This window comes from Amblyomma maculatum, chromosome 9, assembly GCF_055883805.1.
Source record: "Amblyomma maculatum isolate TAMU_Amacu chromosome 9, ASM5588380v1, whole genome shotgun sequence".
Taxonomy (NCBI): Eukaryota; Metazoa; Arthropoda; class Arachnida; order Ixodida; family Ixodidae; genus Amblyomma; species Amblyomma maculatum.
This window is the reverse complement of record NC_139352.1, coordinates 13,406,764-13,425,424: the sequence shown is the minus strand read 5'-3', so window position 1 is coordinate 13,425,424 and position 18,661 is coordinate 13,406,764. Positions and strand designations below refer to the sequence as shown.

Genomic DNA, 18,661 nt, shown 5'->3' with positions numbered 1-18,661 from the left:
CCTTCATAAGTTCTTGTATATTGTTGTGCATTCCTAGTTTTAAGAGCCTGTCCGTGCTAGTGGTCTTCGGTAGGTTGAGCGCTGCTTTGGTAGCCATGCGGATTAAGGCGTTGATTTTATCTTTGTCTGCACAGGAGAGGGTCAGGTAAGGAGAGGTGTAAAGAATGCGACTGAGCACAAAGGCATGTAGTACCTTTAAACCATCAATCCCGCCGCGTCGCGCGAGCCAAATCTCTCCATAAACACTATTGGACTGCAGAGGATGTCCGCTGGGTGGACGCCGCATGTGGTTCAGACCGTTCGGTAGCTGTGGCCTACAATCCAGCAGCCCCCCCCCCCCCCCCCCCCACTCACGCACTTCATAGACTCTCCCTGTAACTCGGAAGAAGCAGAGGAAGTGGCTATAGCCTTAGCAATCGCCCAAACAGATGCGGCTTACATACTTAGCGACTCCAAAACAGCCATACTTAACTTTGTCCATCCTCCCGCGTGGCAAATATTGAGAATGTGCACCCTGAATTCTGACAGGCGTATTGAGCTTATATGGGTGCCGGCTCACTCTGGCAATCCCGAAAATGAGGCCGCCGATAACATAGCCCGAGGACTTATTAGCCGGGCAAATGGCGACCCATGCCGGGATTTCTCGAGGGAGCGGGCACATACATTTTCTGAGCTCACACAGCAAGCACGCCTTGCCCGTCGACTCTACCCCCCTCCCCACTCCAAGCTGTCTCACTCCCAACAAATCCTCTGGAGGCGTCTTCAAACCCGAACGCTTCTCACCCCTCAACGCCTATCCTACTACCGACCCGTTTCCCCTGAGTGCACTCTCTGTGGAGAGTTGCACGCCACCTTGGACCACATTCTTTTCGGCTGCCCTGCCGATCCTCCCCCGCAGGGACAGCCCGCCATCGGATCATGGGAGGAATGGGAGGCCCTCCTTACGTCGCAGGACCTGGACATACAACTTCGCTGTGTGGACCGGGGTGCCAGTGCCATGGCCCTACGTGACCTGGACACACGCGCGTAATGTGAGGGCCGTGCGGTGGCCCTGGGCCCTTGAAGGGTCCAAACTCGCTCGTGAAATAAGTTTTTTCCTCCTCCTCCTCCTCCTCCGGAAAAGTGAGACATACAGCTCTATCCTTTCCCGAAAAAAACAACTTAAAGAAGATGGAATATAAGGAAAAAATTGCCGGAGATTACGTTACTTTTTAATGCGAAATTTGACCGCAGCTCATCCGCTGTTTCACCTTTTCGATATATTGAGGCAAAGAATTAGAGCGAGACATTTATGTACAATTACAGACTTTTTATTTTTCACACATATTCCATATCAACTAGTTCCCCTTCCGCGAGTGACAGATACTGCATCTTTCCGTTCCTGTAAACCAGTTAACTGGCTCTAATTAGGTTTTGATGGAGGCGAAACGAAGAGGCGTCTATGAGCTGTGCGATGTCAGTGTGCGTTAAAGGTTCCCAGGTGGCAGGAAATTACTACGGAGCCCAGTTATACGGCACCCCTTTCACTCTTTCCGCTTTCACTCCCATCTTCCTCCATTCCTTTAAGGCGCGGTTAAGGTGTCCACAAAAGAGGTTTGAAAGGCGCGCCTTTTCTTTTCTGTGAACCAATTATTCTTAATGACTCGAATTAATTACCTAATTACATCTCAACGACCATTTTGCCACTTGCACACCTTTCCTTGACACTCTATCCTGTGCTACCATTCTTTTTTCGATATAACAACTAGTTCCTCTTTCACAGCGCCGACAAAGTGATTGCACACGCGAAACCCGCTTGCGGGAGAAATGGAGCCTCCTGAGGAGCGCGCACAGCTGGAGCCACTAGGGCGCTGTCCCTGCTGCGGAGCTGGCTACGAGGGACGACGGCGACGCCGTGAAATGCAAGAACGGGCGCCAAAGAGCTGCGCTATAAAGATCGCGGAATAAAAGGTGGTGTATTATATATATATATATATATATATATATATATATATATATATATATATATATATATATATATATATATATATATATATATATATATATATATATATAATTGGTTCACAGGAAGGGAAAGGCGCAGTATCTGTCACACTTGTAGCTGTGGACACCTGAACAGCGCCGTAAGGGAAGGGATGAAGGTGGGAGGGAAAGTGGATAGAGAGAAAGAGGAGCCGTAGTGGAGGGCTGCGGACTAATTTGGACCACCTGGGGATCTTTAACGTGCGCTGACATCGCACAACACACGGACGCCTCTTCGTTTCGCCTCCATCGAAACGCAGCCGCCGAGGTCGGGATCGAACCCGGGTACTCCGGCACAGTAGTCGGGCGTCTTACCACTGCACCACCCCGGTGGTGTTAAAGGCGCTTTTGCGCCTATTTTTAATGAAGCTTGATTGTCCCCTATTCCAAACTATCAAGCCATGTACAGTATTGCTGAAACATGCAAAGCAATGCCCAAAAGAGCTTATTTTCGTTCGTATAACTATGTTCAAACGATACTTAAACTACCACCATTTGTTTTGATGTTTCTTTTTTCGTTTCAATTGGCTTCCTTTGGTTGAGCCTTTCCGGTGGCGTATGCCACGGTGCTGGACACTTTTTAGAGTTGGCGAAAATAAGACAAAATAGAGATCACGGATCACGCGATGGTTATAAAACGATCAGCAGTCAACCTTACTTTGGACAGTCTGTGCATAAACTGCCAGATTTCTTTCTTTCTTTCTTTCTTTCTTTCTTTCTTTCTTTCTTTCTTTCTTTCTTTCTTTCTTTCTTTCTTTCTTTCTTTCTTTCTTTCTTTCTCTCTTTCTCTCTTTCTCTCTTTCTTTCTTTCTTTCTTTCTTTCTTTCTTTCTTTCTTTCTTTCTTTCTTTCTTTCTTTCTTTCTTTCTTTCTTTCTTTCTTTCTTTCAAAAGTTCACGGTATGCATGTAGGCATAGTCCTAGAGAAACGCACTCCGCAAAACACGAGAATATAAGCAGAAAGCGATGGTGCAGTTTAGGACTTGTGGTTCAAGGCTGACTTTGACTTGATGCTTCAAATTTCCCTGAGCAATCCTGATGAAATGCAATCCAATGCCCTGATGAAATGCATGGTATATGGAAGTTATCATACCGGGGCATGCGACATCTCTGGCCAGCCGTTTAGCGCAGAGGCGAGACATCGGCTAGCGTTCCTTGCCCATGAAGGAGGCCCTTGTCCAAGATCGCAAGTCTGTGTCCGGCAGCTGGTCACACGGCGTCAGCGGGTTTCTGCGAGCCACGATTTTGAGGAACCTTTAGCGAATAGCTCAGTATGTCACTTTTTTGACGCTATAATGGGCTTAGATGTCGTGCAAATAATAGTAACCGAATTAACACGACTGACCTTCAAGACATTAACTTACATTAAACTGATTTATCAAGCACAAGCAAATACTGGTTAACACATTCCCAAAGCTGACTTCCCTGCATCGCAGGCTTTCCGCAGTAATAACCCGGCCGCAGCCACACTTTGGAATCTAATTTTCTAACCTTACATCTCCTACAAGCATTGTGCTACCCCCTGCTCTGTGTCCTTAGCATACACCCTATTTTTCCGAAACACCACCGTTTTTATCTTCTCCACATTACAAGTCACGCGCAAGTCCATTTCCGTATCTTTATTTTAGCAGGGATATATCATTGCGCCTAAAGCTTGTTTAGTCATCCACGGCCATTTGAGCCACTCAATAGAGCCATGTTGTCTTCCGCATAGATCGCCGCACTCTCTCCTAATATGCCGCAGGAATGCCTAACTTATCACAGCTTATGATAGACAACTTTGAGACCGCTTGCCCATCGTAAAGCCGATTTGTGTGCTGCCTGTTGGGAATTGCAAGTGTAAACAGCAGATACCCAAGTATGGAGCTTAGAAAAGATGCGTTTCATCGCAAAAAAAAAAAAAAAAAGCCAACAAAAAAACTAGCAGTTAGAGACGGAAGCGGTCGCAAACAGAAACGTTGTCTTGTCGCTAATGTAAGTGAAAGTATCGGTGTAGGTATGCGCACGAGCACATCTTGCTTTATATGATTGAGCATTTTTAGCTTTAGAAGCTATCCAACTTAGCCATAGATCTCACAATGATCGATGAGGCTTGCGTAGTCTGTTGCTCTCAGTTGACTGGAAAATGACTGACGCTTGTCATTTGTGCTAATTATTCTTCTTACTATCTCATAACCATATGAGGGACAAAGCCGCCGCAACTGGGTTCAACTACCCTGGTAATCAGTCTTTGTCGGTTCAGAAAGGCGTTGGAATGTTTAAACGGTTGAAAACACGCGTCACGACAAGCTGCATTCTAAAATTAACGGTCCACGTTTTTCACCCTCTCTAGATTCATATCTCGTTATCCTAGCTCAGAATGGTTAGAACAGCTTGCATAACGCTAGATTTACCTGGTTGCTTGTTGATCTCCTCTTTTCTTTTTGTAATAGCTCAATTCTTCGTTTCATAAGCATCGAACCAACGGCAAAGACTTGAAGAGGCAACTCTGAGCGGCCTGCGATAGACCAGAATACGAAACGGCTCTTACGTGGCAGCATCTGGCTTGAGCAGGACGTTTCTCTGGATGACCATCCCGTCTGGCTCGTCGGCGTTGGCGCACAGCAACTTGGCCAGGCTGAAGCGGGACACCTCCGCCAGTTGTTCTGCGCATGCGCACGCCATCAATTCCAAAATGTCATCGTTTACCCTCCAACCACTGCACTTTCGCACAAAGAAAAGTACAAGCCCTTGAAGGAAATATGTGCAGGGCTGAGGTACATTGGCATAGCAAGATGTAGCGCACAAACTCTACACAGCCGTTGTTAGGAAGAGGACGCACAGAGCGTAGGAGACTCGCATAAGGTGAAGAAACTGAAGTCCGTTTGACACCCTGTACCGTCGAGTCTAGAAAAACTGGGACAGGCGTTATATCCTTCAGTTGACCAAGGTGCCGGTAATAGCACACAAAATGGTATTGTTTATTTAATGATTTATTGCAGTACTTACAGGGCACCAACGTGGGCGTTAATGTAGCTGTGAAGTTTGAAGGAAAAAATAAAATAGACGTCAGTATAAACATGCGAGTGAATGGGCATAGTCTTATTGGCTTGGGTATAAGTATCAGTTGATGCAAGTAAAAGAAATACAGAATAAAAATCAATAAAAGTTTGGTAAATAATGCGAAGAAGACGAATGCGAAAGTATTACACATTACCATCTTTAGTTAAAGGCATGAAACACACACGGACATAAGGAATGTAAGGAGATGGTGCTTTAGTTCTTGTAATGACGTCACACTAGCAGAACACGATGCCGATTTGGTATGCCAATACTCTGTCTATGTCATACTGCGCCGGCAGAAACAGTCGCCTGACTGTCAGCGTCGGTGCCGCGTCGCTGGCGAGGCGGCTGTTGGCCAACGGTGGCCCAATTAATCAATAAACGTTTCCACCACCACCACCAACTTCAGTTTCACAGTAGCGAGACCACGTGCGAAACCTCCCGCCGACTCGGCCCTCTCGTTCTCACTCTCCTTATTTTGTCATTATGTATTGGTCCTTTTTTTAACCCGTTATTCTTTTTGCTGCCTGGCGAAATTCTTTTTTTTTTTAGTTACTTCCTCTTTATTTCAGTAGGCTTGATCCCATTATTTAAGTAACATAGTCAGGGATACTTTATTTTTAATTCTGTTTCATAAATTCGACCCTTACACAACAACCGCCTTACCAGTCGACGGGCCAATATTGAATACTGCCCATTATATCCCGGCAGTGGTTGTTGGACCAAAAAAGCAGCGTTTGAAAAATAAAAGCAGCCCGCGGCAATTAAGAGGAAGATATAAAAAAAAAACACCAGAAAAAAACAAAAAAAAAAACGTAACCTTCTGCGCGGGATCGAACTTCCGACTTCAATCTAATTTAGCTTCTTCAATCAAAGATGAACTGTCACCAAGTAGCGCTACAAAGCTTTCAATAGAGCAAAAAAGGCCAATAAAAAATATAGAAGCCTGAAAGGGACATGCGTGCTCCATCTCCTGGAAATAATGACAGTTGAGCGGCTACTATTTAATGCTGGCATAATTTGTTTTCCCTGGGTCACCAGCCCATAGCCTCTTGCCCATACACCTAGTCTTGTACAAGGAAGATTGGATTTGAAAGCGTCATTGCTAACCGCACTCGTAGCCTCCTGGCAACATGAATCCAAAACTATACGAGTGCTGTTCTTGATTAATGCGTCTCTTAAGCGGCAGCCTTTCTGCGCTGTCGTGATTTCTCTGCAGAAATCGTTTACGTGAAGGCGCGCTGCTGGGCGCTTTCCGCATAGCTATTCGTGCGCCCTGTCAACACTCAGCTTTAAGTGCACAGAATGCCTGCATAGTTAAATATGAACGTGCTTTGGATACAAGGCAGTGAACTACATCAGGTTGCAATAAGTTTTTCTCTTTTTTTTTTTTTTTTTTGCTTCTAAGATGATGTATGCAAAGCAGAGACCAAAGGTTGGGATTAGTCGAGACACCATGGGCTCTTGTGACGTCTTCTTTCGTGGTCTTCGAAAATTTTGTGCGCGATATGCGATATGCGATATGATGAACCAATCAATCAGTCAGAAGAAGAAGAAGAAGAAGAAGGAAAAGAAGAAGGAGAAGAAGAAGAAGAAGAAGAAGAAGAAGAAGAAGAAGAAGAAGAAGAAGAAGAAGAAGAAGAAGAAGAAGAAGAAGAAGAAGAAGAAGAAGAAGAAGAAGAAGAAGAAGAAGAAGAAGAGTGTGTTTTTAAAGACATGAAAGATATTGCTCCCTGTTGGTCTTGAACGTAGATTGGTATCTAGGCGAAGTTCTGCTTTTGCGGACGCCAGAAGTGTGCGAAAATATTGCCTGTAATCCCTTGATTACATTCGTACATTAAAATCAGCGTATGTCAAAAGGCGAGCTTGTTGCTTAAGATGCGTGTAAATTAAGATGTTTCCAAATCGCCACCAAGAAGGGGCTGCATTGTGTGTCTTCTTCGAATCGTATTTTTTCTCCGTCTTTTCCTTGGTGTCACGGACGACGTTTCCTTCCTTGACCCGATCTTATATCACACCAAGTCGTACCCAACTCGTTGCACGCTTTCACCTCCATTGTGCCCGGAACAAAGAGGGGTTTCGGCGCCAACAGTTGGCGAGCCCGCATGAACGGACCCACCACAGACCAAGGCCGTTCTCATAATCCACTCACACCATGAGGTGCGTCCCCGGAAGAAGTGACAACTAGGGCGAGAATCTCGTGCGGCTCAGAGAATTTTGAGGCCACGGACGAGAAACAGTATGTTGCTCTCCCGCGCCTTTCGCACGAATGTTTATTTGCATTTTTCCTTTTATGCGTTTGCGTGAGTGCGCGCGCCCGCAAGGCCTTCGGCTCCGCGACGAGCTAGAGAGAGAGAGAGAGAGAGAGAGAGACTCTACGCTCGTTTAGGGGGGCAGGGACGATTCGCGTAACAACCGTTTCTTCTCGGTCTGCTCGGTTCACTCGTGCCCCCACTGCTTGTGCGCTCTGCATCTTGTGCTCGCGCCTATTGCACAGTGATGTAATTTGTTTAAAGGGAATGGGGCAGGGGTATTGCGTGCGCGGTGAATGCTTGCAGGTTATAGGCTTGATCGGACGAACTAGATTTTTAATGCTTAGAAGCACTGGCGGGAAGGACTTATCTTCGCTTAGGCAACAGCAAGATGCTTTGAATAATTAAGTCCGATTCCTGCTTAGAACTGCGAGAAATGGGTTTTTATCTCTTTGTCGCATCACGCCTATCGAAGGCCTGGTTTGTTCGTAGGGGGCGGCCTTGGTTTATCGTGGAGTAGTTATAGGGCTTAAAGGAGGAGGGAACATAGAAAAATCAAGCCACCTGGTTTCCATCGAGGTATGCGACACGCACACAAAAGAACGAGACTGGTCCAATAAATTATTGTACTTGCAGAATCAGTTCTCTGTGACATTATCACCTTCAAAGTAGTCGTCTTCAGCATTCACATACTTCTGTATTCGATGCTTCCACAGCTGGTAACAGTTCTAGAACGAGGTTTTTGGGAGGCTCTTCAAGAGATTCTCCGTTTTTGCCTGAACCTCTTAAACTGAGGTAAAATGGGTTCCCTTTAAGCAAGATTTGACTTTAGGAAAAAAAAAAAAAAGTTCACATGGAGCCAAATCAGGTGATTAAGGAGGATGCTCCATCACAGTAATGTTTCTGCTGGTCACAAACTGCTTGACAGATAGGGACGTGTGAGCGGGTGCATTATCCTGCGTGCCATCACTCCCCAACTGACCTTTTCTTTCTAATTTTTTCACGAACGCTTTTTAGTACTTTAATGTAGTAGTGTTGATTAACAGTCCGACCACTGAAAACCCACTGAATCATTACAATTCCACTCTTTTTTCAAGCTACGCACTTAGTCTCATTTCATTGGTGTCACACCTCGTATAATCGTACTGGGTTAAAGGTCTCATGTCATGCCTCCCTTCTTTGCTCCTTCTGGTAAAGTGAGAACATTCTAAATAAGTAATGCTGTCCTCTCTGAGATGGCTCTGTTAATCAGAAGACTGACCTCCATCAAGCTTGACTTGCTCTTAGCTTCATAGTTGTTTATATTTGTCCAAGAAAGAGACACAGAGGCTGAGAAAGAGATGTGGGAAAGAGCAGATATGTACAAGGGTAGTCAAAAGTTCCCAGGCCACACGGTCTTCTTCTGAGCAGTATAGTTAGGCAGCTACGAGAGCCCCAAGTCTCAAAATATCCGTGCAGGGTACAAGAAGCATTATTCTAATCTCCGAGATAATTGTTTGTTTTAATGGGATCTGAAGTGCCAGAATATGCCGAACAAAAGCAGAACCTGCGGCCTGGGAACTTTTGACTACCCCTGTACGTAAGCACCTTGCGTGACGGGTCCCCAGCTTTTCTTCCAAAGTTATGAGAATATCTGGGTAGCCTATATTGCTTGCTGTCTATTGCTATGTCTCCTTTATTTATTACTACTAATGCTGCTCGCGTTTTGTCCCCGTCGGCTCACTCTGCTAGCTAAATGCTCAATTTATACGGCCCATGTACGATTCGCGGAATTCCTAATAAGCAGCGCCATCACTGACGTGCGCATCGTGCTAACGCTAAAGTGTACTATACTATCGCTGTATTGGTTAGTATTGTAGGATACTTTCAATGTAATAATAACGCGAAGAATCTCTTAGTGGTATAATGTTACAGAGCACGATGCGCGAATGTTATTGGGGGGGAGCCGTTATACAATATGTCCCAGCTAATTTAGCCAAGGGTTACAAAACACAGCACTTTAGATGGGCTAAGGAAACAACTTGCATGCAGGTTCCGACCCGTCTGGCGCACCACACACAATTTATTTAATATGTAATTTACTAATTAGTTGTTAAGATATATGTTATTCTAGTTTACTATATACTGACTTTAGATAATAAATGTGATATGCAAATTGATGAACACTTTCTAAAACCTCCATTCCATTGATTTCCGATAAAGAAAGCCTCTCGTGTATATTTTTTTCTCGAGTTCTAAAGAAAACCCGCGAAATATAAAAGCTATCACGTGACTAGCGAGTTCGCGTGCCACGATTTTGGTGCTCCCAATCGTGGTTTGAGTGAACGAAATGAGCTGCAGCCGTGTCTCGACGGCCCAGTTCCAGCAATATAGTCATGCCGGTCACCAGGCCTGCCTGCACAGTTACAGAAAGTTGTCTCTCAAGGCAGAAATAGAGCCAACCATGCCAGGTACTTCGCGTTCGAAAAAGTCAGGCAGAGGTGCGCGCTCGCCGCTGAACATAGGAAGCAACCTGTTGCCAGGTCCGATATGCGTCTGCGGTATAATTGTTTTCGTAAAGTTCAACAAGAACAAAATAAAAGGCTGTGGCGTGACGCTATGTTCTCGTCTTCGCGAGCCAACACCTTTTAAAGCCGCTCCAGTTTTCCTACCACCGGAAACACCAGAGTGACCCCAATTAATTACCGATTCTCTCTCCTTTGCCAATAAATCACACGTTTATTCGCCAAATGAGACGTATTTCTCACCTTTGAGTATTGGGTAGTCTCCGAAATTCCCACGTGGAACACCACGCTGAGATTTATTCTTTAATTTTTAAACATTTTTCAATTGAATTACATTTCGCTTGCTTCAAGATTTGTCCGTGACCACGATTGTCAGCCAGTGCCTTAAGGCTGATGTCCAGTTTACTCAATCATCATACTACTGGTTAACTATGCACTAGTCATATATGGCATTTAGATAGCCGTAGCACCAGTTTGTTGGAGCCGTTTAGATCAAGACAGATGAAGGTCAATGTACTGTGCGATTCCAGTGTACGTTAAAGAACTCCAAGCGGCTGAAGTGATCCGGAGCTCTCTACGTCATCCCTCATAGCCACAGTCGCTTTGAGGCGTTGAAGTATACGCACGCACGCACGCACGCGCGCGCACACACACACACACACACACACACACACACACACACACACACACACACACACACACACACACACACACACACACACACACACACACACACACACACACACACACACACACACACACACACACACACACACACACACACACACACACACACACACACACACACACACACACACACACACACACACACACACACACACACACACACACACACACACACACACGCACGCACGCGCACGCACGCGCACACACACACACACACACACACACGCACACACGCACACACGCACACACACACACACACACACACACACACACACACACACACACACACACACACACACACACACACACACACACACACACACACACACACACACACACACACACACACACACACACACACACACACACACACACAGCGAAACACTTGGTGTCGCATACCGTCGCTTATTGCCATGGGTCCCGCGTGGGTGTAGAAGAAGCGGTCCCCTTCCTGAAAGTTGCGAAATTGACGTCCGATGATGCAGGCGAAGGTGGCTCCCACCAGGGCTCCCGGTCCGGCCGGACGCTCCAGCAGTCCGCCCACCCACAGGTCCACGTCGTCGGGATGCCTGCGCGTTGGAGTTGGAGCTCATAACCCTTCCGCGTGAACGAACTCCTAAGGACGGCATAGCCAAGTCTCCATGTACCTAGCCAGGATATTACGAATTCTTGGCTACATCGAACACAGAGATTACCTCCTAGAAATTTCTGCCTAAATATATATTAAAGTCACCCAGTATGCCAAACTACATTATCGCCGGCCGTTCGGTGTGCCTACCTACGTACCGTGCCCTTGCAAGTGTCGCTACGCCTTACGAGCCTCCTCGATCACTTTCTGCCCCCGGAGAATTGACCGGCTGCGCGTCCTTGTGCAACTGCCGACAGCGCCAGCGCTGTGAAACCGCGCCACGAGGTGAACGCGGGGTGTATCTGAGGGGGGCCTTCGGTCAGCTGTATTCATTTTACGCGCCGCATGGGGTTTCGCTGCCATGGGGTAGAGCCAACCTAATAAATAAAGCCTAGCAGTGTCCCTCGCGTGGTGTCTTTCGCTGCCGAAGGCATTGCAGTGCACTTTTATTTTAACGAGTGATTATATTTATAGCATAGGAGCACCAGCGACGGTAGGCGCCTTATGGTATAGGCAATTAAGGGCTGAAAAGCACCGTCCCCAGCTGCCTGGATGAGACACCGGTGTACGGCGCGTGGCAGCAAAAAGACCTTTACTGGCGTGGTGCAGTCTACTCTTACTTGTAGTCCAGACATAAGCATATCAGTCGGACCGTAGCATCATTTTATCATCTAATTATTGATAGTTTCACTGAGAAATGGCAGAGGCAGCCAAGGTAGGTTTACTCGGAAGTTAGTTTTAGTGAGTGTACTGGCATGCTCTCTTGAAAAGCCTCTCCCTGCAGTCATTTTTGTCTGACACTATTTAATCTACATGATCTACTATTTAATCTTCATGATCAAAAATAGGGCAGATTTAGAAACAACACAAATCACAAGGAGGCTGTTTTGGTAGCTATTTGTTCGCTTTCTTTGATCGTGAATCTACCCCAACTCTTCCAAACATCGGCTCTGCTGTTTTAATATTCGCCACTATTAGTTGCAAATGAGCTATAGAAATAGACAGAGGAGAGAAGCGATGAATGTCAACCAGAACGAGGTACCATTTAGCTGCCCTGCACTGGCAGTGAATGATGGAGTAAGAATAAATTACATAAGTCGTGTTGCGTTGTAGCGCTAATTACGGACAGCTTTATGACCACTCAATAACCAAACACAGACTTGTGCAACTGCTTTGCATACTTCAGATGCCAGTCTGCGCCAGATCTGTCTTTGCAAGAAACGCTCATTTATCATCCACTGCTTTCATTCCAGCCGACAGTTGAGGAGCGCGCATACTGACTCGTAAAGCAATGCCAACGTCTGAGCCCGGCGCGGCTCCATGAAGGCGTGCAGTTCGTCGAAAGAGTGCACACGGCGTCCCAGGCAGCGGCGCAGCCAGAAGCCGTAGCCGGGCAGCGCGTGGTCGCGACCGCGCTGCACGTTGAGGGCGGCCAGGTCCAGGCCAGCCTGGCTGCTACCGTTGCGGTACAGGTGCTCGCGCACGGAGTCCGACAGCGCAGGGCCTGGCATGCGCGCTCTCTGGAGGACCAGGCCCCGGATAAGGCGGTCCACCGTGCCCTGTGCGCACAAAGAGCAGTGAATGGGGAGCACTCTACACACTTAATCAGGACTGATCACGGCTATGACACACTCGTCTAGATGTATTAATAAGAAAAACTTTCCTACCTTATGCTTCGTGATCGGAAAATATGACCAGAAAACGTCCTTCGCGCTTGTCAATTATCCAGAGATCGATAATAATGAAATCACTGATAGTCTATCGTGATAGTTATGATTTGAGTAGTCAGTCGTCGTTAGTCGTAGTCACATTTAGTCATAGCAATGGTCATTGCCGCGGCTAGTTTATTTGTCATGGTAGTCATAGTCAGCCATGGTTACAGTGTATGCGTCATAACAGCGCACGTAGATGGCGGCACTGCATGTCCAAACATGTCTGAACGCGCCCGGCGTTGGCGGAACTTTGTGTATAACACAACACATTACACGTTTAGAAACAGGAGCACAACCAGACCAGCAACAGGACAGAAATGTTTTCGCTTTGCCACACGTAAGAAGGCTTAGGTGCACCCCAGAATTTTTATTCGTTAGGTCCATGGACACAAAGGCAATAGCGAATCAATATAATGGAGGAGATTGAAGTTCATATCAAACAAAACGCCGAACATTGGTTTTTTCATGCAAAAAATTGCAGCCGAATCGCATACTTAATCAAATGCGATGTACGCAGCACTTCTTACTCCTGTTATATTTTTCTATGCATTTTACAGTTTGTTATGCTTTAAAGTTAAATTGGTTCACAGGGAGGGAAAGGCGCAGTAACTGTCACACTTGCTCTGTGGACACCCGAACCGCGCCGTAAGGGAAGGGAGGAAGGTGGGAGTGAAAGTGGAAAGAGAGAAAGGGGAGCCGTAGTGGAGGGCTACGGAGTAATTTCGACCACCTGGGGATCTTTAACGTGCGCTGACATCGCACAGCACACGGACGCCACTTCGTTTCGCCTCTATCGAAACGCAGCCGCCGCGGTCGGGTTCGAACCCGGGAACTCCGGCACAGTAGTCGGGCGTCTTACCACTGTTTTGTTTTTAAAAGATATGTTCTCGTGCATATGGTTCAATTTTCTACATTTTTCATTTAAATTATATAAAATTGCTTTACAGGAAACTAATAATAATAATAATAATAATAATAATAATAATAATAATAATAATAATAATAATAATAATAATAATAAATGGTTCACAGGAAAGAGAAGGCGCAGTATCTGTCACACTTGTGCTGTGGATACCTGAACCGCGCCATAAGGAAAGGAAGGAAGGGCGAGAGAAAGTGGAAAGAGAGAAGAGCCGTAGTGGAGGGCTACGGAGCAATTTCGACCACCTGGGGGTCTTTAACGTGCACTGACATCGCACAGCACAAGGACGCCTCTCCGTTTCGCCTCCATCGAAACGCAGCCGCCGGTGGTGGGGATCGAACCCGCGAGCTCCGGCACACTAGTCAGGCGTCTTACCACTGTACCACCGCGGCGGGAGAAGGCACAGTGTCTGTCCTACTTTTTCGTGTACATTTTTTTTTTTTTTCATTTCTCGCCTTCAAGCTCGTCCCAGGCCTTGCTAATCTATCATGTTTTAAGTAAAATGATCACGCTATTAGTTTTACGTTGTCCGCAGCGCTGTTTAAATATTGAAATACTCCCGTGTGCATTTATTTGGTTTCCTTACAAACTCGTTTCCTTAACATTTGTGGAGTAACGGGCGCCTCATTCTCTTTCCATTGTTGCGCTGGGTAAGACATAGTTTGCCGTTTCCGTTCCGTCGGTAAGCTGAGTAATGTGGTAGATGCCTTTTTTGATGAACAGACATGAAGGTCCTGCGGACAGATTACAGCCGAAATACGAAACGAATTAACTATGACTTGGTGTTGCGAAGCAGCGTGACGGCCCTCTTCGTCTGACTGGATCGCATAACTAGCTTTTGTGCTAAGAGTGAATAAAACAATGCTTGTTAACCCCACCCTAGCGATGTTATAGCAGGTTGAAGGGGAATGAAATAACTCACCACAGCTTTGAAGGAGCTTACTTTGGTGTGCAGGTCGTCCAGCTGGAAGTAGTGGTCGGCCAGAGAGTAAAGAGACGCCTGGTAGCGATCGTCCACGAGCGAGTAGTGGTCAGCCATGCCGTGGCCGAAACGGTACGCCGCCGTAGCGAACTCCACCAGCACAGCCGGGTCGCGGCGGGCGTCATAATGGGTGCGGACGCCGGGTGGCGTATACGGGTACTGAGCGCCCAGCACCAGGGGAAGGTACTCGGCATAGATGAGGTGCTGGTGCTGGGCCACCAGCACACGCCTGCGGGTGTGTGCCCTCCTCTCAGGACACATTCAGGATCAAAAGTGTACTACTCCATGTACTATCCATATTTTCGTCAGGCTTCGACATAATGACCTTGAAATCCAGACCAAGGTCAAGCCAAACACACCCCCAGACTAACACACTAACTTTGTATGACTATATATCGGCTTCTCGGTTGATACCTGAACCGCTCCGTATTGGAAGAGAGGCAGCTGGGAGAGGAAGAAAGGAGAGCCGTAGTGAAGGGCTGCGGAATAATTTCGACCACCTAGGGACCTTTAACGTGTGCTCAAATCAACATTCTTTGATAGAAAGGAATGTTGGCTCAAATTTCACAACACATGACGCCGTTGCGTTTTTCCTCCGTCGAAACGCGAAACGCAAAGGCGTGCGCGTGTGCTGTGCGAAGTGAAGGGAAATGTTTGGTTTGGTTTGGTTTGGTTTGTGAGGTTTAACGTCCTAAAGCTACTCAGGCTATGAGAGACGCCGTAAAGGGATCATGGAAACACCTGAAAATTGGCGGCTAAAACGCGAGGCTTACCATGCACGGAATAGCGCCAAGGTCAAAACGGCTTTGTAAAACCAAGTACAACCGAACTTTCGCTCGTTACAGCCAGGTTTAAGTAGCGTGAAACAACCGGCATCTTTTCATCTCTTCAAATATATTGGTCCTCCTGTTTGAACTGCTTTTTTATATGCCGTTTTTATATTATTTGCCTTTCTTGCAGTGCATAAACAAAATATGCGATTTCGAGCAATATGAAGATATGAAATTTATGCCAGGCCTTAATTGCAGCACCTAGTTTGAGAGGCAAAAAAGAGTGCGTGCGTAGCGTGATATGCTGAGTCCGGCATTCCCAATCGTATTCGCTTCTTGGAATTTAGTGAAATCCCACGCATTCGCATTTGGCTCTCACTGAAATTGAGCCGCCGCATTTGAAATATCAGACTTTTTGATGAGAACACATCAAGCGTTATTTCATTCAGTGTGCGGCCAGTAATTGAGCCCCAAAGTAATTTTCTGCTACACGCGGCCACAGGGTGATGCCGCTAAGGCTGGCAAAGATATTGCTTGGCGCAAGTTGCATGCCGTACCTGGACTCCTCATAGACAATCTCGGGGTCCCAGTCAGGGTTGAGCTTCTTGAGTTCCCTGGCGATGCGGTTGTGCTGACGGGCGTACAAAATCTGGGAAGAATGCACACAGTTCACAAGACGGATGCAACGGTGCTTTTAAGACAGTGGCCGTGTTCAAAAAGTGAACGACCATGTACTACATAAGCCATCGTCGTTGCCTCCAGCGCTGATGACGTATACGGGCAGCGAAACATCTTGCTTTACTCTCCCTCCAATGTTGGAGAGTGCATGTTTACTATTCCTTCAATCTTCGCTCCTTTCCAGGTGGTGTTTAGTCAAGCCCTCGATTATATCTATGTGGGAACACCTCATTTCCACGTCAAACTGCAGCGTGAAGACCCGGGCAAGAGACGCATAATGAACCTTTTGTATCAAAATTTCGTCTCTTCCCAGACGACGAGCCTCCACCGCAAAGAGCTTTATTTTAAGGCGACAGCCTTTAATGGCTCATGCTGTCGTGGACAAAATGTGCCCCGCTTTTGCAATGGCTCTGATTGGCCGAGGCGGGATGTCGTCATAGAGGTCTCGGCCAATCACAGAGTACCACCACAGTATGCGCGAATGCGTTCCTTATATGGCCATATGCCAATAAATGATCAATTACTAATTACTAATTGATCACTGTTTAAGTAAATCATTAAAAACTGAATGACTAATAAGTAATTTAATAATTAACAATTACCTGCTTAATGGCTGGTTAATTAATTGATTGATACCCAATTATTAATTAATTGCTAATTAGTACCAGTTGCGTAGCAGAATAGGGCACTCAGGCTTTCGCCTTTCACTACATTAGTCGCTAAAGTCCCTCGTAATTTTTTGTGAACTAGCGGGGTAAATGACTGGCAGCAGCAGCAGCAGCCGATGTTTGTTTATATATTAGATAATTGCTTCCCTTTTTCCTCTATTTAAAACCAGAGGCACCGGCAAGTGCCTGCTGTGCACGTAACGTACCTGCAAGAGCGCGATGGCCGGCTGCTGGTTGACGCGACCATCTCCAGCCCTGAAGCAGAAGTGCGCCGTCTCCGGGTCGCTGCACCCATCGCGGTCGGGCCGCAGGCTGCGGGGCAGCAGGCGCCCCTCGCCGAGCAGCAGCAGTTCCCTGCTCTCGGGGTCCCGGAGCGTGGCGTGCTCCACGGAGTCAATGCCGTACACATGCGACGCGTCCACGAAGGCGCTCTGCTGGTTCACCATTCGGCGCTCGTCTACACAGTGTCACACGGATATGTGTGAATGAGCGCTGTGCAGTCTGCGGATTCAAGTTGGTGTTGCTCACATAGGACTGGCATCCCTTACAGCTTTCACGCTACTCCTTTTTCTCACAATGCGGGTAGCCTTTGCCTAAGCTCTACCTTAGGCAGCAAACTGCTGGCCACTTTTCAAGCATACTAAAATAATTAGCGGATGCAATTAAACAAGAAGGCAAGGGGAATAGAAGAAATTTTACAATATACATATGGGGACTCTCGAAAAATATGTTAGCGAGCCTTCAGTTTACTTGTACAAATTTGAACTTATGTTCCCTGGATTGATAACGTGGTATATTTTTAGAATCTACGGTCGACTGCTTGGTGCGAATGCGTATTGTTGCTGAGGATAGCATGAGGCGTTGCTTCAATAAACGAGTTCAAAAGCTTTGCTCGTACTGGGTGCTCCTCTACTGTGCGTTTTCCTTCGCGCTGATTCATGTTTCAATATGTCATACCAGCTACCCCTGCCGATCTTTGCCCATGTACAGGGGTAGTCAAAGTTCTTAGGCCCCAGGCTCTGCTTCCAAGCAGTGCATTGAGGCAATTACGACAGCCCAAATCCCAAAATATCTGTGGAGGGTAGAAGAATCATTGTTCTAATTACTGAGATAACTGATCGTTTTAATGAGACCTCAATTGCCAGATTATGCTGAACAGAAGCAGAACATGTGGCCTGGGAACTTTCGACTACCCTGTACATATTAGGACCGAGATGGGCGATTGCGGTGCAGAGAACAATGCGTATAAAAATAACAGCCTTGAAGGAAGCCATGCTGGTTTAAACAAATTAATTACAAAAATTATAGGGGGTACTTTGGATCACTAAACTGCGATGAGGCTATAATCGCAGTTTAGTGATTCAAAGTACCCCCTAGAATTTTTGTAATTAATTTGTCGCCTCTGTCGTGCGGTGGTCCGAAGCCCTTCACTACGGCACCTCTTTCTCTCTGTTTTCCCTCCCACATTCGCTATGACGCGATAGTGTAAGCTACCAGCCGACATATAAAGCCCCGCTTTAACCGAGCCGTATGAACATGCCTGCATGGCCTAGGGATAACGTGAATGCAAGAGTCTTGGCAGGCTGATTCTGATATCGCGCTCCCATATGAAAGTAGAGTCCCGATTTGGCAGCTCCTGGCAAACGTAATGTCAGGAAGCCCTACTTCCGGGTAGTGTTCAGCCATGTCAGCTGCCAGCTACCACCTCCCATGTAACGAAAGCGTTACGGACTGACGGACGGACGGACCGACACGATCCGCGAGCATGAACCACTAAAGGTTATCGCCTTAATAAA

The 18,661-nt window shown here is 46.7% G+C and overlaps 1 protein-coding gene across 1 annotated transcript in view; it reads right to left on the bottom strand.

Moving 5' to 3' along the window:
- Nucleotides 1–3,112: 3,112 nt before the first annotated feature.
- The window catches only part of LOC146178359 (immunomodulatory peroxidase-like), a 97,072-nt gene continuing 81,523 nt past the window's right edge, over nucleotides 3,113–18,661 (bottom strand). Inside the window, exons 5-11 of the mRNA XM_084578184.1 lie at nucleotides 17,072–17,322; nucleotides 16,077–16,168; nucleotides 14,711–14,978; nucleotides 12,415–12,692; nucleotides 10,905–11,074; nucleotides 4,551–4,665; nucleotides 3,113–3,250 (exon numbers count right to left, since the gene is read on the bottom strand). Of these exons, the coding sequence (XP_084434310.1) occupies nucleotides 3,166–3,250; nucleotides 4,551–4,665; nucleotides 10,905–11,074; nucleotides 12,415–12,692; nucleotides 14,711–14,978; nucleotides 16,077–16,168; nucleotides 17,072–17,322 (1,259 nt within the window). The 3' untranslated portion in view covers nucleotides 3,113–3,165. The remainder of the gene's footprint in view (nucleotides 3,251–4,550; nucleotides 4,666–10,904; nucleotides 11,075–12,414; nucleotides 12,693–14,710; nucleotides 14,979–16,076; nucleotides 16,169–17,071; nucleotides 17,323–18,661) is intronic.